The 21,296-nt window shown below is 47.8% G+C and overlaps 1 protein-coding gene across 4 annotated transcripts in view; it reads right to left on the reverse strand.

The window, feature by feature from the left end:
• LRRK2 (leucine rich repeat kinase 2) overlaps positions 1–21,296 on the reverse strand; it is a 469,339-nt gene that overhangs the window by 98,526 nt on the left and 349,517 nt on the right. For all 4 annotated transcript variants that reach the window (XM_063927081.1, XM_063927083.1, XM_063927080.1 and 1 more), the window contains exons 36-37: positions 15,958–16,112; positions 6,875–7,021 (exon numbers count right to left, since the gene is read on the reverse strand). In XM_063927081.1, coding sequence (XP_063783151.1) covers positions 6,875–7,021; positions 15,958–16,112 — 302 coding nt within the window. The remainder of the gene's footprint in view (positions 1–6,874; positions 7,022–15,957; positions 16,113–21,296) is intronic.

The raw sequence follows: 21,296 nt of genomic DNA on the forward strand, positions 1-21,296 counted from the left end.
GGTCTTAAGTGGCTCAAACCAGTGTGATTTCAGGAAATCCAACACAACGTTAAGATCCCAAGGTGCCACTGGAGGCACAAAAGGGGGCTGAATATGCAGCACTCCCTTAACAAACGTCTGAACTTCAGGCAGTGAAGCCAGTTCTTTTTGAAAGAAAATCGATAATGCTTTGCGGTCACATCCTTCCTAGCTTTTATCAGCGTAGGAATCACTTCATCTGGAATGCCCTTTTTCGTTAGGATCCGGTGTTCAACCGCCATGCCGTCAAGCGCAGCCGCGGTAAGTCTTGGAACAGACAGGGCCCCTGCTGTAACAGGTCCTGTCTGAGAGGCAGAGGCCATGGGTCCTCTGAGATAATTTCTTGTAGTTCTGGGTACCAAGTTCTTCTTGGCCAATCCGGAACGATGAGTATAGTTTTTACTCCTCTCTTTCTTACTATCCTCAGTACCTTGGGTATGAGAGGAAGAGGAGGGAACACATAAACCGACTGGTACACCCACGGTGTCACTAGTGCGTCCACAGCTATCGCCTGAGGGTCCCTTGACCTGGCGCAATATTTTTTTAGCTTTTTGTTGAGGCGGGACGCCATCATGTCCACCTGTGGCAGTTCCCAGCGATTTACAATCTGTGTGAAGACTTCTTGATGAAGTCCCCACTCTCCCGGGTGGAGGTCGTGCCTGCTGAGGAAGTCTGCTTCCCAGTTGTCCACTCCCGGAATGAACATTGCTGACAGTGCTAGCACGTGATTCTCCGCCCATCGAAGAATCCTTGTGGCTTCTGCCATTGCCATCCTGCTTCTTGTGCCGCCCTGGCGGTTTACATGGGCGACCGCCGTGATGTTGTCTGACTGAATCAGTACTGGGTGGTTTTGAAGCAGGGGCTCTGCTTGACTCAGGGCGTTGTAAATGGCCCTTAGTTCCAGTATATTTATGTGTAGTGAAGTCTCCAGACTTGACCACTGTCCTTGGAAGTTTCTTCCCTGAGTGACTGCCCCCCATCCTCGGAGGCTTGCATCCGTGGTCACCAGGACCCAGTCCTGTATGCCGAACCTGCGGCCCTCGAGAAGATGAGCACTCTGCAGCCACCACAGCAGAGACACCCTGGCCCTTGGGGACAGGGTGATCAACCGATGCATCTGAAGATGCGATCCGGACCATTTGTCCAACAGATCCCACTGAAAGATCCTTGCATGGAACCTGCCGAAGGGAATTGCTTCGTAAGAAGCCACCATCTTTCCCAGGACTCGCATGCAGTGATGCACCGACACCTGTTTTGGTTTCAGGAGGTCCCTGACCAGAGATGACAATTCCTGGGCCTTCTCCACCGGGAGAAACACCTTCTTCTGTTCTGTGTCCAGAATCATGCCCAGGAAAAGCAGACGCGTCGCAGGAATCAGCTGCGACTTTGGGATATTCAGAATCCAGCCGTGCTGTTGCAACACTTCCTGAGAGAGTGCTACGCTGACCAACAACTGCTCTCTGGACCTCACCTTTATGAGGAGATCGTCCAAGTACGGGATAATTATAACTCCCTTCTTCCAAAGGAGTATCATCATTTCGGCCATTACCTTGGTAAATATTCTCGGTGCCGTGGAGAGACCAAACGGTAACGTCTGGAATTGGTAATGACAGTCCTGTACCACAAACCTGAGGTATTCCTGGTGAGGTGGGTAAATGGGGACATGCAAGTAAGCATCCTTGATGTCCAGCGACACCATAAAATCCCCCTCTTCCAGGCTTGCAATAACCGCCCTGAGCGATTCCATTTTGAACTTGAACTTCTTTATATAAGTGTTCAAGGATTTTAAATTCAGAATGGGTCTCACCGAACCATCTGGTTTCGGTACCACAAACATTGTGGAATAGTAACCCCTTCCCTGTTGAAGGAGGGGGACCTTGATTATCACCTGCTGGAGGTACAGCTTGTGAATTGCCACCAGTACTACCTCCCTTTCCCTGGGAGCAGCTGGCAAGGCTGATTTGAGGTAACGGCGAGGGGGAGTCGCCTCGAACTCCAGCTTGTATCCCTGAGATACAATTTGTACAGCCCAGAGATCCACTTGTGAGCGAACCCACTGGTTGCTGAAGTTTCGGAGACGCACCCCCACCGCACCTGGCTCCGCCTGTGGAGCCCCAACGTCATGCGGTGGACTTAGTGGAAGCAGGGGAGGATTTTTGTTCCTGGGAACTGGCTGCCTGGTGCAGCTTCTTTCCTCTACCCTTGCCTCTGGCCAGAAAGGATGCTCCTCTGACCCGCTTGCCTTTCTGAGGCCGAAAGGACTGCACTTGATAATACGGTGCTTTCTTAGGCTGTGAGGGAACCTGAGGTAAAAAAGTCGACTTCCCAGCTGTTGCTGTGGATACGAGGTCCGAGAGACCGTCCCCAAACAATTCCTCACCCTTATAAGGCAAAACCTCCATGTGTTTTTTAGAATCAGCATCACCTGTCCACTGCCGAGTCCATAATACTCTCCTGGCAGAAATGGACATTGCATTAATTCTAGATGCCAGCAGGCAAATGTCCCTCTGGGCATCCCGCATATATAATACAACGTCTTTTATATGTTCGAGGGTTAGGAAAACAGTATCCCTGTCGAGGGAATCAATGTTGTCTGACAGGGTATCAGTCCATGCTGCTGCAGCACTACACATCCAGGCTGAAGCAATAGCAGGTCTCAGTAGAGTACCAGAGTGTGTATACACAGACTTCAGGACAGTTTCCTGCTTTCTATCCGCAGGCTCCTTTAGGGCGGCCGTATCCTGAGACGGCAATGCCACCCTTTTAGATAAGCGTGTTAGCGCCTTGTCCACCCTAGGGGATGTTTCCCAACATAACCTATCCGTTGGCGGGAAAGGGTACGCCATCAGTAACCTCTTAGAAATCACTAGTTTCTTATCAGGGGAACTCCACGCTTCTTCACACAATTCATTTAATTCATCAGATGGGGGAAAAGTCACTGGCTGCTTTTTCTCCCCAAACATAATACCCCTCTTGGTGGTAACCGGGTTAATGTCAGAAATGTGCAATACATCTTTCATTGCAGTAATCATGCATCGGATGGCCTTTGTAGACTGTACATTTGTCTCATCCTCATCTACACTGGAGTCAGACTCCGTGTCGACATCTGTGTCTACCATCTGAGCTAGCGGGCGTTTATGAGCCCCTGACGGCTTCTGAGTCACCTGGGCAGGCGCGGGCTGAGACCCCGGCTGTCCCAAGGCTGCTGCGTCATCAAACCTTTTATGTAAGGAGTTGACACTGTCGGTTAAGACCTTCCACATATCCATCCAATCAGGTGTCGGCCCCGTCGGGGGCGACACCACACTTATCTGCCCCTGCTCCGCCTCCACGTAACCCTCATCAAACATGTCGACACAGCCGTACCGACACACCGCACACACACAGGGAATGCTCAGACTGAGGACAGGACCCCACAAAGTCCTTTGGGGAGACAGAGAGAGAGTATGCCAGCACACACCACAGCGCTATATAACACAGGGATTTACACTATAAAAAGTGATTTACCCAATAACTGCTTAAATATCTTATTTGCGCCTAAATTTATGTGCCCCCCCTCTCTTTTTTTACCCTTCTTGTATCAGGATACTGCAGGGGAGAGCCTGGAAAGCTGCTTCCAGCGGAGCTGTGAAGAGAAAATGGCGCTGGTGTGCTGAGGAAGAAGGCCCCGCCCCCTCAGCGGCGGGCTTCTGTCCCGCGTTTTATGTAACTTAATGGCGGGTTTTTTTTACACATATACAGTTTTCAGACTGTATTATGTTTATTTTGGGGGTCATTCCGAGTTGTTCGCTCGCAAGCGGATTTTAGCAGATTTGCTCATGCTAAGCCGCCGCCTACTGGTAGTGAATCTTAGCATCTTAAAATTGCGAACGATGTATTCGCAATATTGCGATTACACACCTCGTAGCAGTTTCTGAGTAGCTTCAGACTTACTCGGCATCTGCGATCATTTCAGTGCTTGTCGTTCCTGGTTTGACGTCACAAACACACCCAGCGTTCGCCCAGACACTCCCCCGTTTCTCCGGCCACTCCTGCGTTTTTTCCGGAAACGGTAGCGTTTTTTCCCACACGCCCATAAAACGGCCTGTTTCCGCCCAGTAACACCCATTTCCTGTCAATCACATTACGATCGCCAGAACGATGAAAAAGCCGTGAGTAAAAATCCTAACTGCATAGCAAATTTACTTGGCGCAGTCGCAGTGCGGGCATTGCGCATGCGCATTAAGCGGAAAATCGCTGCGATGCGAAGATTTTTACCGAGCGAACAACTCGGAATGACCCCCTTTAAGTGCCAAAAGGTATTATAATTGCTGCCCAGGGCGCCCCCCCCCCCAGCGCCCTGCACCCTACAGTGACCGGAGTATGTGGTGTGCTGTGGGAGCAATGGCGCACAGCTGCGGTGCTGTGCGCTACCTTAATGAAGACAGGAGTCTTCTGCCGCCGATTTCATCGATTCTCTTCTGTCTTCTGGCTCTGCAAGGGGGACGGCGGCACGGCTCCGGGAACGGACGACCGAGGTCAGGCCCTGTGTTCGAACCCTCTGGAGCTAATGGTGTCCAGTAGCCTAAGAAGCACAAGCTAGCTGCAAGCAGGTAGGTTTGCTTCTCTCCCCTCAGTCCCACGTAGCAGTGAGTCTGTTGCCAGCAGATCTCACTGAAAATAAAAAACCTAACAAATACTTTCTTTTCTAGCAAGCTCAGGAGAGCCCACTAGGAGCACCCAGCTCTGGCCGGGCACAGATTCTAACTGAGGTCTGGAGGAGGGGCATAGAGGGAGGAGCCAGTGCACACCAGATAGTACCTAATCTTTCTTTTAGAGTGCCCAGTCTCCTGCGGAGCCTGTCTATTCCCCATGGTCCTTACGGAGTTCCCAGCATCCACTAGGACGTCAGAGAAAGGTAAAATTGCATCATTAACCCATAAAGAGCCCTTCCAGGGAGACACAGAGAAGTATGGAGCCAGCACACTGCGCCCTTACCGCTAATGCCAAGCTAAGCCAGGTCACAGACTAAGTTCCCAGATTGGGGACTTAGTACCCTAATGATCGCTCCCCCCTGCTATGACCCCCTGGTACCGCTGAGGTAATCTGGAGTCTCTCCGGAAGAGCTGCGTGTCCCTGTTAGTCAGCGTCTGTGTCCGCTGTGCATCTGCACTGTTTACTGAGTCTGGAGACCCTCGTGCCGTACCCTCGTGCCACCATAATGCCCGACGACCCGCTAACCAGGATGCCGGCTTAGTACTCACCACTCTTCTTTCTTCTGGCTCTGTTAGGGGTGGCGGCGTGCTGTGGGAATGTACGCTCGCCGTGGTGGGGCTTGCGAATAGTTCACTCTGGAGCTAGTGTCCTGTCAGCAGAGAACGGGACAAATAACCCTTCAAGAGGTTGGGCCATTCTCCCCCCTAAGTCCCACAAAGCAGGCAGGCTGGTGCAATCCAGTCCTGCCTGAAAATAACAAAAATATAAAGTAAAAGCAGAAAACTCTTCAGGAGCTTCCATAAGCGTGACTGGCTCCTCCGGGCACATTTTCTAAACTGAGTATGGTAGGAGGGGCATAGAGGGAGGAGCCAGCGCACACTATCAAATTCTTAAAGTGCCCAAGGCTCCTAGTGGACCTGTCTATACCCCATGGTAAGAGAAAAGGGATGCTTATCGGCTTACAGGTCAAGGGTGACAGTATTTCTGAAACAGCGCAGTTTTGTGAACTGTTCGCATGCTGCTGTGGTGAAGGTGTAGCGTCACTGGAAAAAAGGCACCATTGCGAATAACAGACGTTGAAACTGTGTAGCACCACGTGCCAGTGATGGGGAGAGGTGAACATCGGCTACGAAGGTACCTGAGGGCCGACCGACACGCTACAGTGGAGTAGCTAACAGTCAAAGTGAACTTGGGGGCTACCAGATACGTATCTAAAATTACAGTTCAGCCCTTCTAGCTGCTGTCCGTGGTGCACTCGGCGGTTACTCTGGCTATTAGCTGGTGGTCATAATAATGTGACATGACCAAATTGGGGGGATGGGGCTGGGCTACAATTTTTTTAGGCCCTGCCCACATAGCGGCAAAATTACGTGATCTGTTCACGGGGAAGGGGCAGAGCTAAAATTATGATTTTTGGTCATGAAGCCATGTCCCCTCAAAACGGAGCCACGGTTCCTGGCATTATATAGGATGTGGGCAAGATGCGGGAGATCTGGCCACTCTTCTGGGCATGTGGGGGACTACATGAAAAATAGGGAGTATCTCGCATCTACCAGGAGTAGGCAAGAATGGTGTATTTTGGCCATTTTATACCTTACAAGAGAAAGGAAGTGCTTTATAATTTTATTTAAAACGCATTTAGCATTATGTTAGTGACAGTTTAGTTTTGCCAAAGCATTTGCTTTTAGAATACAAAGTTTCTGAATCAACAGGTTACTAGCCTTTGTTTATCTCCCTTGATGGTTTTATTAGCTCTTTTATTTTTCTGTGCTATGTAAGAAATTAATATCTTTCAGTAAATATTCACAGAATGCAGCAACAAGAACTAGTCCATTGCCCTTTTTCAAAATGTAGTAATTACTAATGTCTCACATTGTAACAATAACCGCTATATACAAAAATATACTATCATTATGTAAAAAGTTAACTGAATTGCTTTGGTTCTCTGCCTTTAACCACTCATGTTGAGGGTACAAAGAAAAAAAGTTCATAACTTTGAAGGACCAGCTTGTAAGCTTGCGAGCAGGACCTATTTCTCACTGTTAACACCCAATATGTCCTTTATGAATCCAAATGAATAGGTTTGCACTATTTAAATGATGATGAGGATGCTAATAATAATAAAAAAAATATGCAATGATCTAACAGGAGCCTTATTTACCTTTCCTGCCAGACGGAACAGTGATTTTCAAGAAACTGTTTGGGTTACTGTGTAGACTTGTTGACTCCACCAAACCGTAAGCTTCTGGAGACCAGTTGAGGTAGATGCCTTGTCTCCAATACATCCGGTTTGGGCGTTGTGCTCGTTCTGATGTGATACAAAAAGAATGTTAAAACATGCAGCTGTAGAATATTTTTAGAAAAAATTTAACTGTATATGTTGCACTGTTAATTTGTGATACCTGTTAGCTGGTTTGGCTCCCAATGTACCCCGCTGAGCCTCCCCAGAGGTCTGTTTGATAACGGATGTGCATAATGTAACATGCCTGCACTACTTTGGTTCTTTACCCATGGTCTACCCCTGAACTGCCGTACTCTTCCCACAGTCAAAGTAGGATAGGTCTTAAAGGGAAATACATATCTTTTACCGGCGGCCGGGATCCTGGCTGTCATGTGAGAGATAGCGGGATCCCGGCCACCAGTATGCCGGCAGCAGGGGGAGCGCTAGAAAGCCCCTTTGTGGGATTGCTGCGCTGCAGGCGCGGGGGCACTCTGCGCTCGCCACCGGATCTATTCTCCCTGTATGGGTGTCGAGGAAACCCACAGAGGAAGGAAGGCCTATGGCGCCAGTATTCCGGTGGCAGGATTTAACAGTCTGTTGGGATTCCGGCGTCGGCATTGTGACTGCTGGGATCACGACAGGTGGTCTAGTGATCGCCTCCCCTTAAAGATTATCTGTTACTTCCCTCTACTCCCCTTCCATCCCTGTCTAAAAGGTAACCTACATCTGTATTTATCTTAACACATGCACTGTCTTTGCTTTTCATGTATACTCTGTGTGCTCGCAGTTTTATATTTCTTTACTCATTTACTTTTTCAACACCTGCGTGCAGAGACACGGGTCATAATCCCTGATTCCCCATATTTTTTACCCTCCTTTCCCCCTCGAATCGGCAGTGACACACTGTTATCTAAGATATTGTGCTTAGCTAAGAGACTGTTATGTTCTGTCCCTTGTGCTACTTATTTTATACTGATTATCAACGTCCACACAAATATGTATTATTTCACATTACTCAACCTTCCCATCTTTTTCCCATGGTCAACATACTACCAACATTAAACACACCTGCGGGCCCTGCTAGATCCTTCAGACACCCTACTCCACTTCACCTCTCTATACACTGTTTAATTCTATAATTGTATTCTCTTAATCTTTAGTTTCAGCTAATGCCATCAAAATGGTGTGTTGGATTTCTTTTAGACACTTACCATCCTGGTGCCTGACTGCCTGTTCAAGTGCTGCACTCCCTTTAGGGGTCTATTTATTAAGCCTTGGATGGAGATAACGTTGACGGAGATAAAGTACCTGCCAAATAGCTACTTACTGCCATGTTATAGGCTGAGTTTGAAAAAATAAGATTTTACTCACCGGTAAATCTATTTCTCGTAGTCCGTAGTGGATGCTGGGGACTCCGTAAGGACCATGGGGAATAGACGGCTCCGCAGGAGACTGGGCACATCTAAAGAAAGCTTTAGGACTATCTGGTGTGCACTGGCTCCTCCCCCTATGACCCTCCTCCAAGCCTCAGTTAGGACACTGTGCCCGGAAGAGCTGACACAATAAGGAAGGATTTTGAATCCCGGGTAAGACTCATACCAGCCACACCAATCACACCATATAACTCGTGATAGGAACCCCGGTTAACAGTATGATAACAATGGAACCTCTGAATAGATGGTTCGCAATAACAACCCGATTTGTGTAACAATAACTATTTACAAGTATTGCAGACAATCCGCACTTGGGATGGGCGCCCAGCATCCACTACGGACTACGAGAAATAGATTTACCGGTGAGTAAAATCTTATTTTCTCTGACGTCCTAGTGGATGCTGGGGACTCCGTAAGGACCATGGGGATTATACCAAAGCTCCCAAACGGGCGGGAGAGTGCGGATGACTCTGCAGCACCGAATGAGAGAACTCCAGGTCCTCCTCAACCAGGGTATCAAATTTATAAAATTTTGCAAACGTGTTTGCCCCTGACCAAGTAGCAGCTCGGCCAAGTTGTAAAGCCGAGACCCCTCGGGCAGCCGCCCAAGATGAGCCCACCTTCCTTGTGGAATGGGCTTTTAGAGATTTAGGCTGCGGTAGTCCCACCGCAGAATGCGCAAGCTGAATAGTGCTACAACTCCAGCGCGCTATAGTCTGCTTAGAAGCAGGAGCACCCAGCTTGTTGGGTGCATCTAGGATAAACAGCGAGTCAATTTTCCTGACTCCAGCCGTCCTGGAATTATAATTTTTCAGGGCCCTGACTACGTCCAGTAACTTGGAATCCTCCAGGTCCCTAGTAGCCGCAGGCACCACAATAGGTTGGTACAAGTGAAAACCTGATACCACCTTCGGGAGAAAGTGAGGACGAGTCCTCAACTCTGCCCTATCCATATGGAAAGTCAGGTAAGGGCTTTTTTATAACAAAGCCGGCAATTCTGACACATGCCTGGCCGAAGCCAGAGCCAACACATGACCACTTTTCATGTGAGATATTTCAAATCCACGGTTTTAAGTGGCTCAAACCAATGTGATTCCAGGAACTCCAAAACCACATTGAGATCCCAAGGTGCCACTGGGGCACAAAGAAGGGGCTGAATATGCAGCACTCCCTTACAACGTCTGAACTTCAGGCTGACATCCTTCCTGGCTTTGATCAGGATAAGAATGACTACCTCCAGAATGCCTTTTTCACTCAGGATCCGGTGTTCAACCGCCATGCCGTCAACGCAGCCGCGGTAAGTCTTTGAACAGACAGGGCCCCTGCTGCAGCAGATCCTGTCTGAGTGGCAGAGGCCATGGGTCCTCTGAGATCATCTCTTGAAGTTCCGGGTACCAAGCCCTTCTTGGCCAATCCGAAACAATGAGTATAGTTCTTACTCCTCTTTTTCTTATTATCCTCAGTACCTTGGGTATGAGAGGGAGAGGAGGGAACACAAACAGACTGGTACACCCGCGGTGTCACTAGAGCGTCCACAGCGATCGCCTGAGGTTCCCTTGACCTGGCGCAATATCTTTTTTATTGAGGCGGGACGCCATAATGTCCACCTGTGGTCTTTCCCAACGGTTTACTAGCATTTGGAAGACTTCTGGATGAAGTCCCTATTCTCCCGGGTGGAGTCTGTTGCGGAAGTCTGCTTCCCAGTTGTCCACTCCCGGAATGAACACTGCTGCCAGTGCTACCACATGATTTTCTGCCCAACGGGGAATAGTTGTGGCTTCTGCCATTGCCCTCCTGCTTCTTGTGCCGCCCTGCCTGTTTACATGGGCGAGCGCCGTGATGTTGTCTGATTGGAACAGTACGGCTGGTGAAGCAGGGGCCTTGTTTTGCTTAGGGCCTTGTAAATGGCTCTTATCTCCAGAAAATTTATGTTAAGTGAAAACTCCTGTTTGGACCATAGTCCTTGGAATTTTATTCCCTGTGTGACTGCACCCCAGCCCCGAAGGCTGGCATCCGTGGTCACCAGGACCCAGTCCTGTATTCCGAATCTGCGGCCCTCTAGTAGATGAGCCCTCTTCAGCCACCACCGCAGCGACACCCTGGTTCTTGCCGACCGGGTTATCTGCTGCTGTATCTGGAGATGGGACCCGGACCATTTGTCCAACAGGTCCCACTGGAAAATCCTTGCGTGGAACTTTCCGAATTGAATTGCTTCGTACGAAGCTACCATTTTTTCCCAGGACTCGTGTGCATTGATGTACCGACACCTGTCCCGGTCTTAGGAGGTTTCTGACTAGAGATGACAACTCCTCTGCTTTTTCCATTGGAAGAAACACTTTTTTTTGGTCTGTTTCCAGAATCATTCCCAGGAACAGAAGACGTGTCGTCGGGACCAGCTGTGACTTTGGAATTGAGAATCCAGTCCTGCTGTTGCAGCACTTCCCGAGAAAGTGCTACCCCCTTACCAACTGTTCCTTGGACCTCGCCTTTATCAGGAGATCGTCCAAGTACGGGATAATTAAAACTCCCTTCTTGCGAAGGAGTATCATCATTTCGGTCATTACCCTGGTAAAGACCCTCGGTGCCGTGGATAATCCAAACGGCAGCGTCTGGAACTGATAGTGACAGTCCTGTACCACAACCTTGAGGTACTCCTGGTGAGGAGGGTAAATGGGGACATGCAGGTAAGTATCCTTGATGTCCAGAGAGACCCTGTAATCCCCCTCGTCCAGGTTCGCAATAATCGCCCTGAGCGATTCCATCTTGCACTTGAATCTTTTGTTATATGTGTTCAAGGATGTTAAATTTAAGATGGGTCTCACCGAACCGTCCGGTTTCGGTACCACAAACATTGTGGAAAAGTAACCCTTTTCCTGTTGAAGGAGGGGTACCTTGATAATCACTTGCTGTGAATACAGTTTTTTGGATAGCCACCAACACTGCCTCCCTGGCAGAGGGAGTTGCCGGTAAGGCAGATTTTAGGAAACGGCGGTTGGGGAGACGTCTCGAATTCCAGCCTGTACCTCTGAGATACTGTTTGAAGAACCCAGGGATCCACCTGTGAGAGAGCCCACTGTGTGCTGAAATTTCTGAGACGGGCCCCCACCGTACCCGGGTCCGCCTGAGCAGCCCCAGCGTCATGCTGTGGACTTACCGGACGCAGGGGAGGACTTCTGCTCCCGGGAACTAGCTGTGTGCTGCAGCTTTTTCCCTCTACCTTTTCCTCTTGGCAGAAAAGATGAGCCTCTAGCTCTCTACTTTTCTGGGGCAGAAGGGACTGTACCTGATAATACAGTGCTTACTTTTGCTGTGGGGTAGCTTGTGGCAAAAGTTTTGATTTCCCAGCCGTAGCTGTGGAAACGAGGTCTGAAAGACCATCCCCAAACAGTTCCACCCCCTTCTAGGGCAAACTTCCATGTGCCGTTTTAAATCGGCATCGCCCGACCATTGCCGAGTCCATAACCCCCGTCTGGCGGCAATGGTTTTACATAGCGTTTATTAGTGATGCCAGTCGGCAAATATCCCTCTGTGCATCACGCATGTATAAGACAGCGTCTTTTATATGCTCTATTTTCAGCAAAATATTGTCCCTATCTATAGTATAAATATTATCCGACAGGGAATCTGACCACGCAGCTGCCGCACTGCACATCCATGCCGAGGCAATAGCAGGTCTCAATATAATGCCCGTGTGTGTGTATATAGCTTTAAGGGTAGTTTTCTGCTTTCTATCAGCAGGTCCTTCAGGGCGGCCGTATCCATGATGGTAGTGCCACCTTTTTTAATAAGCGTGTAACCGCTTTATCTACCCTAGGGGTTATTTCCCAACGTGACCTATCCTCTGGCGGAAAAGGGTACGCTGCTTTAGAAATTATCAATTTCTTATCGGGGGAAGTCCACGCTTCCTCACACACCTCATATCAATTCCTCAGATGCAGGAAAACTACTGGTAGTTTTCTGTCACCAAACATAATACCCTTTTTTGTGGTATCTGGGGTATTATCAGAAATGTGTAATACATTTTTCATTGCCTCAATCATGTAACGGGTGGCCCTATTGGAAGGTACACTAGTCTCATCGTCGTCGACACTGGAGTCGGTATCCGTGTCAACATCTGTGTCTGCCATCTGAGGTAGCGGGCGTTTTAGAGCCCCTGATGACATGTGAGACGCTTGGACAGGCACAAGCTGAGCAGCCAGCTGTCCTATGTCGTCAAACCTTTTATGTAAGGAGTTGACACTGTCACGTAATTCCTTCCATAAGTCCATCCACACCGCTGTCGACCCCGCAGGGGGTGACATCCCATTCACAGGCATTTGCTCCGCCTCCACATCATTATCCTCATCATACATGTCGACACAGCAGTACCGACACACAGCACACACACAGGGAATGCTCTGACAGAGGACGGGACCCCACAATGCCCTTTGGGGAGACAGAGGGAGAGTATGCCAGCACACACCAGAGCGCTATATATCACAGGGATATCACCTATAGAGAGTGTTTTCCCTTATAGCTGCATAATATATATATACTGCGCCTAATTTGTGCCCCCCCTCTCTTTTTAACCCTTTTCTGTAGTGCAGGACTGCAGGGGAGAGCCAGGGAGCGATCCCTCCAGCAGAGCTGTGAGGGAAAATGGCGCCAGTGTGCTGAGGGAGATGGCTCCGCCCCTTTTTCGGCGGGCTTTCTCCCGCTATTGTAAAAGTTCTGGCAGGGGTTAATAAACACCTATATAGCCCCTGGGGCTATATATGGTGTCAGTTCGCCAGCCAAGGTGTTAATATTGCTGCTCAGGGCGCCCCCCCCCAGCGCCCTGCACCCATCAGTGACCGCAGTGTGTGGTGTGCATGAGGAGCAATGGCGCACAGCTGCAGTGCTGTGCGCTACCTTGGAGAAGACAGAAGTCTTCAGCCGCCGATTTTCCGGACCACCTTCTTGCTTCTGGCTCTGTAAGGGGGACGGCGGCGCGGCTCCGGGAACGGACGACGAGGTCGGGTCCTGTGTTCGATCCCTCTGGAGCTAATGGTGTCCAGTAGCCTAAGAAGCCCAAGCTACCACCACTTAGGTAGGTTCGCTTCTTCTCCCCTTAGTCCCTCGGTGCAGTGAGCCTGTTGCCAGCAGGTCTCACTGAAAATAAAAAACCTAACATATACTTTCTTCCTAGGAGCTCAGGAGAGCCCCTAGTGTGCATCCAGCTCAGCCGGGCACAGAAATCTAACTGAGGCTTGGAGGAGGGTCATAGGGGGAGGAGCCAGTGCACACCAGATAGTCCTAAAGCTTTCTTTAGATGTGCCCAGTCTCCTGCGGAGCCGTCTATTCCCCATGGTCCTTACGGAGTCCCCAGCATCCACTAGGACGTCAGAGAAATAACAGTTAGTAGGTGACTGGCTGGTACTTTATCTCCGTCCACTTTACCTCCATCCAAGGCTTAGTAAATAGAGCCTTTAATCTATATGTGGTCAATTTATCTGGAAACACACAAATCCACAAGTTCGTAGGGTTATCATCTCCCATTCTACCCTGATTGGCAATCTTGGTCTCCTCCTTTCCCATAAATAATCCAACAATGCCTCTTAAGTTAGTCAAATGGTTAATTGGAACGCAATACTCCGAATGAAATGGTGAGTGATGACCATTGGTGCCGGTTAGTTTTCCTTTCTTCTCTGGCTTCAGAGCAAACATAGACCTACTGGCATTTCAGGTGTTCCAGCAGTGGCCCTCACATTCTCCAATTATGACACTGTGAAAATATTCCACCAATTGTCAAATTATTGGAGGGAGTAGGACACAGGGGGGCTGCAGGTGGGAACTAGGGGGAAGTGAGGGTCTGCTGGTGGGACACAGGGGGGAGGCTTGGGGGAGATGGGGCTGCCTATTTTGTCAGTCCCGGGACCCACAATTTATGGGATACAGTCATTAGGTAGACCACTATTGGACGTTATTCATTGTGTCGACATGGTCACTAGGTCGACATGGTCATTAGGTTGACATGGAAAAAGGTCAACATGACTTTTTCAAATTTTTTTTCTTTTTTACATTTTTTCATACCTTACGATCTATGTGGACTACGATTGGAAATAGTAACCTATGACGAGCGCAACGAGGCACCTTGCCCGAAGCATGGCGAGCAAAGTGAGTCTTGCAAGGGGACACGGTGCACCAATTGGGGTTCCCCATTACTTTACAAAGAAAACAGCACCAAAAAAAGTAAAAAAAAAACTCATGTCGGTCTTTTTCCATGTTTACCCAATGACCATGTCGACCTAGTGACCATGTCAACCTAATACATGTCGGCCAATAGTGGTCAACCTAATGACTGTTGACCTAATGACCCATACCCCAATATCTGATGGCAGGCTTGACCATATCACCTCCAATATGTGCTGCAGGCAATGTGGCCATGTTGACACGTTCTGCCACACATGGTGGGAATATACGAAGCTATCCCCCCTCTGGACAACAATCACCTCACATATTTCTTCACTATTTGACCTGTCTTCTGCTTTGACCTTGACCTGAGAAATATCAGACCTGCAAAATATCAGACAGCATGGAGTTGGAAACGCCCTGATGCCCCTACAATTCAAGAGATTGTGAACCACATTTTGGGGAATATGTAATAGAGTCCGAGTTTGCAGGAGGTGCGGGATGTTGGCCGAGAATGGCCTTATTTTTAAAGCTGCAATCATTTTCAAGGCAAAACCAACCTAGTTTTGCACTGTAAATGATTGTTGCTTTCAAAATACTGCCATTCTCAGCCGACATCCCACACCTCCTGCAAACTTGGTACCCTATTACATATACCCCTTTATTTCTAGAATGGAGTATATCCCCAACCTTTAACACAACACTACAGAAATTTTTTATAGTACCTGTAACCCTTAAGCTGGCGGCATCGCAAAGTGTGTATGCACTTGCCGATACCTACCCTGCCGCCGTGTCCCGTCGGTAAAGGCATCGCCAGGTACACACATTGTCCAGTGTGTACCCAGAATTAGCTTTATAGGTATAAGGTGAACTGCTTGGACACAGTGCAGTCTGATCATTCTCAGCTGGGCTTTGGCTCCATGGATGGTTGGGATTCCCTGCTTACCAATTCTTGCTCTTTCCTCAATCTTTAGCCCTTTCATCATTCTACTCTACCGTTTCTTTCCCTCTCACTTTGGTGGTGGGCTCAGTCATATTCTTCTTCATTACTCACTCCACACTTTATGCCTCTTCATCCCTTTCCATTCTGAGTACTTGATACCTGTTTTTTTTTTAATGACTGCAACCCCATTCTCCCTCCATGTTCTTTATTTTCTTTTTGCCCTCACCCTCCCTACAAAACATAACACATTCCGGATTTTTTAACACTAATAAGTTACTACATGACGTAATTGTGATTACATGGTTTGCCTGTTCACCACTGTTCATGTTTCTCATTTTCTAATATGTGACCATTTCCTTTTGTTGTGCTTTCTACTCCGATAATGAAAGACATTTTTATAAAACAAAATGAAAAAACACTTAGAATTAGTATTTATTTATTTTTTAATAAAGCAAAATTCTGCTAGAAAAAGAGCAGAAAAAAAGAATACTACTGACCTCTGCCACACAACATGTATGGGGACACTTCCAGAAGTCTGGTGATTAGCCTGGACCAGAAACCCATGGGAAAATATGACATTTCATACAATCGTATGATGACCTCTGAATTTTCACAATGAGGTAATTCAATGACTGGTCGATGGTCTGATAAGCTACAAAAACAATATTTTCTGAGATGATTTTGAACAATGATTTACCAGAAAAACAAAATGTTTACATAAATGGACTTTGCTAACACTTTTGGGGCGATTCAATTGTTATTGTGCTTTGTTATTGTGCTATTCAAATGGTTCTGCAGACAGGCACACTAATATAATTTCTGCTTGCCGCCTCCTGAAGTGGCAAGCAGAAATGTGCGAAAAATGTTCCAAACAGCCCTTTTAGCATCCCGCCCAGTACTTCAGTCAGGTTTAGCCTTTTTACTTGTCTAAAATCTGAACTTCTGGGCGCACGTTAGTGCGATAAAACAGTGATGGGGGGAATGCAATTCTGGGTGCCCATTAAACAATTAAATCACACCCTTTGAGTTGTACCATATTGAAGCTCAGCTCGTGTATTTATATGTCCGTTTTTATGGTCTGTTATATTTTCCAGGAAAAGGGTGGGTTTGGGATATATAGTCAACGAGCACAGCAATTCAAATCAAAGTGTAGAAAATGGAGTCAGAGTAATTCACACTAAAAAAGAAAACTTAGGGGCTAATTCAGACCTGATCGCTGCTGTGTGTTTTCACACAGCAGCGATCAGGTCTGAACTACGCATGCGACGGCGCCACAGTGCGCCAGCGCATACCAACGGCTGTCTCAGCCCTGCGATCACCTCTGCCTGACTGACAGGCAGAGGCAGTCGCTGGGCGGGAGGGGGCCGGCGGCGTTTGCCCGCCGTTTAGGTGGCGCGGCCCGGACCATTGGGGGGGGGGGGGGGGCGTGGCGGCTGCGTGACGTCACACACAGCCACTGCAACTCTCACAGCAAAAAGTAGCGCCTGCCAGTGCACAGGAGCTGCGCTGGCAGGGAGCTACTCTTCCAGTGCAAAAGCATCGCCGCTGAGCGATGCTTTTGTACTTTTTCAGTGGGGGTCGGGCCTGACATGCGGGGCGGACTAGCCCTGTGCCGGGCATCCCCCCCGCATGTCAGTGTGCCTGATCATAGACGTGCTAAATTTAGCACATCTACGATCAAGTTTGAATAAGGCCCTTAAAGTACTACATGTACGTTCAATGGGCCTAATTCAGAGTTGATCGCAGCAGCAGATTTGTTAGCAGTTGGGCAAAACGATGTGCACTGCAGGGGAGGCAGATATAACGTGCAGAGAGAGTAAGATTTGTGTTAGAGAGAGTTATATTTTGAGTTATGTCCCTTTTTTGATTACATTGAACCTTAAAGTATACCTTTGAAGGCTATGAAAGAAAAATAATGGGATTTTGATTGCCTGTATGAGTATTTTAATGTTTAATTATAATTCTCTCGTTAAAAACTAAAATTACCGTTAGGTAGAATTTTGACCGCCAGGGGAGAATTTTCATTTGTATATGTCTATGTATATGTGCAGATTTCTAATTAGTAAAACAGAATGCAAGTGCAGATTTCTAATTACATGTAAAGGAGTAGTCAGTTAGCTGCGATAACCCTTTTTTCGTGAAAAACTGCTATTTTACTGCAAATTGTGAAACACCCCTATTCAATTAGCCGCAATAATTTATTGTTGATAATTTTACAGTGAATTTCACTTCATCTACTACGAGCAAATGTCCCCATCTTCACCTACACTTTTCAAAGTAAGAATCCTGTTTTTGAGATTATTGAATTGAATAGTTGCAAATTAAAAAATTGCCAAAACAGGATTTGCGTGAAAATTCTTGCTGTGAAAATTGTAGGTGAAAATGGAGAAATCAGCCTGTACCCCCCAAAAAATAGCGGGTAAAATTATACTTAATGGTAATTTTAATTTTTAATGAGAGAATTATAATTAAACATTAAAATACTCATATAGGCAATCAAAAACCCATCATTTTTAAAGCATACTTTAAGGTTCAGTTTAAACAAAAAATGGACATAACTCCTCTGCCTTAAGTTGATAATGCTAATTGAACCCACTTTTATTTTGCACCCAAAAAAATTATTAAGTATGAAGTAAAGGAGTGTATAATAAACTCTCGGAGTCGGGCAAGATGGATAAAACATTTTTTACTGGAATTTCCATATTTTGATTGACAAAGGGTCAAAATTTGAAAGTGATACGTGTATTAGGCACTGAGATGTGAATTTTTTTCCGAGTACACCTCAGAAAATAGAGAGCATCAGGGGTGGCATTTCCCAGCAATTTTTTCGAAAATTTGACCCCCTATATCTTAAAAACTATGAGGCCTAGAGAAGAAAATGTTGGCATGGATTAGTAGCTATGTGGTAGTTTCAAGTGTACAAAGCATCATGTGGGTGTCATGCCTGGGTGAACGGACATGGAATGACCCTTTTTCCAATTGATAAGCCATCCGTGATTTTGAAGGAAAGTCATCGTAATTTGAAGATGTCATTGCAAGACCTCTTTTGAGGTGGCTAGGAGCAGAAATTTGTCCAAGTAAGGAAGTATTCTTCCTGTATGTCCAGGGATACCATAAAGTCCCCCGGTTCCATAGCAGGAACTATTGAACGAAGATTTTCCATGCAGAACTTTGGAACATTTACAAATCTGTTGAGAGATTTGAGGTTGCGGATGAGTTGGTAGAACCCGTTGGGCTTGGGCACAAGGAATATGGAGGAATAATAGCCCTTGCTGCATTGAGACAACCAGTATTATCACACCTGATTTAAGGAGTGATTGCACAACCTGTTGCAGAATTAAAGCCTTTTGCGGGTCTGAGAGAAGCCCCATGCAAAAGAACTGTGGATGGGGGCATCTCCGGACTAGAATGGCATACCCGTGAGAGACCACCTCTTGCACCCAGGCGTCTGTAGTGGTCAGAGTCCAGACATGAGCGAAGTGAAGACGTCGGCCTCCCACACTGGGGTTTCCCCGGAGGAGGGCTGTCCCTTCAGGCTGCAGGCTTGTCAGGTTTTGCTGAAGGTAGTGGTGCAGCCCAGGGTTGCTTGGCCATGGGCTTAGGGTTTGCGGTGGATGTTTGTCTGTGGAAAGCCTGTTCTTTTGCTTTGGCACGAAAGGAATTAAAATTTGAACTCCTAACACGTGGAGTAGGTGTGGACAGGAGAAATTATGTCTTAGCTGAAGCCAGGGCAGTGACAATTTTGTCAAACTAACCCCGAATACCACTTCACCTGTAAAAGGGAGAAATTCTAACGTTTTCTTGTAATCAAGGTCAGATTTCCAGGAACGTTGCCAGAGAATGCGCCGTGCCAGTACAGAGGTGGCGGACACCCGTAGCTGCTAATACTCCAGCATCAGTTAGAGCTTCACGAATGTAAACAGCTGTGTGGCTAATAAGGGTCAAGTAGTACATGCAGTCCTCAGATACAGGGTAATTCTTCCTGTATGGCCTGTAACCGTTATTCAAAGGCTTTTGCAGCACAGGAAGCAACCACAGTAGGTCTACTGACAGAAACCGGTGAGAGAAAAAATAAACTTAAGGCAGTTTTCAATTCGCCTATCTGTGGGCTCTTTCAGTGAGGAAAGAGTAGTGACAGGCAGAATGGACATCTTAATAAGAAGTGCAATATGTGAATCCACCGGAGAGGGAGCCTCTCACTTAGCACAATCCTCTGCGGGAAGAGAGTAACCTGATGACAATCATTTAGACACAGTAAACTTCTTACCCGGAGTATTCCAGGGTTCCGGTCTAATATCCATGAGATGATCTGAATGAGGAAATTCAGATTTATCTATCTTTTGCCACTTAAAAACATCAGTTTTCTTTGCACATGGCTCAGGTTCCCCCTCCGTCAGTTGGAGTATGTGCCTAATAGCCTTATTTAAAGCTGCCACCTCCACTGTGTTGGGAGTTTCCTCATATACTACGCAGGAATCAGTGACAGATAGGGTGTCCTCCCCTTCCTCAGCAGCCAACTCGTTAGAGTCTGATATAGCAGTGGAGTGAGATGAAGGTGTCCTAGTAGTAAACCTAGAGGATTGTTTAGTACCAGGTAACATCTTTTGTAAAGCTAAGGATGCCTGGTCTATGCTCTGAACCGTATTATCTAGTGTATCCACCCAAGGTGGATTAGCAGTAGGGACAACATTAGATGGTGCCATGAATGGAGTGAGCGGATCCACTAAAGTACCCAGTAACTGTGAGAAAGAAGCCCATAGGGGCTCTTGAGTAGGTGCTGGGGGTGTTGACTAGCCAGGAGGTGCATAACTGATTACATAAAGCCCATCCTGTACAACATCCTCTGCAGATAAACCTGCAGATCACAATCTACATGACAGTAAAACTGGGGTGTCTGGCTGTTCGCGACTTTTTGCTTTGGTAGACATAGATGCAATATAGGAAGAGTCGAACCCACACACAGTAGTATAATAAACCATGGTGAGTAGTAGAGTATGTGACAAAGGAGGTAATTCAGATTGGATCGCTGGGCAGCGATTTTTGCAGTCCTGCGATCAGATAGTCGCCGCCTACAGGGGAAGTGTATTTTCGCCATGCAAGTGTGCGATCGTATGCGTAGCAGAGCTGCACAAACTGATTTTGGGGGTCATTCCGACCCGTTCGCTCGCTGCGTTTTCACGCAGCAGAGCTAACGGGTTCCTGCTGCGCATGCGCCGGCGCCTTTGTGCGCCTGCGGGATGGCCGGCGGCCGTGGCAGGACAGCGATCGCCTCTGCCTGATTGACAGGCAGAGGCGATCGATGGGTGGGAGGGGGTGAAACAACAGCGTTTGGCCGCCGTTTCGTAGGCGCGGTCCAGCCAACGCAGGCGTGGCCCGACCGAACGGGGGGCGGCCGCAGCGGCTGCGTGATGTCATACACAGCCGCTGCGGGCCAGGGAGCGAGGAGTAGCTCCCGGCCAGCTCGCTAAAGCTGCGTTGGCTGGGAGTTACTCCTCAAGTGCAAAGGCATCGCCGCTGTGCGATGCCTTTGCACTTCTGCGAGGGGGGACGGATTGACATGCGGGGCGGACTAGCCCTGTGCTGGGCGTCCCCCCACATGTCAGGAAAGTTGATCATAGCTGTACAAAATTTTGCACAGCTACGATCAACTCGGAATGACTCCCTTTGTGCAGTCTTTGCGCAACCCAGGACTTACTCTTTCCGTGAGATAGAATCCTGATGATCAGGGCCGGAGCGGACGTCAGACACCATCCCTGAAAACGCCTGAGTCCGTCTGAGTTTTTCCGGACACTCCCTGAAAACGGTCAGTTGCCACCCACAAACAGGCTCTTTCTGT

The sequence above is a fragment of the Pseudophryne corroboree genome, chromosome 6 (assembly GCF_028390025.1).
Source record: "Pseudophryne corroboree isolate aPseCor3 chromosome 6, aPseCor3.hap2, whole genome shotgun sequence".
In the NCBI taxonomy this organism is placed as follows: domain Eukaryota; kingdom Metazoa; phylum Chordata; class Amphibia; order Anura; family Myobatrachidae; genus Pseudophryne; species Pseudophryne corroboree.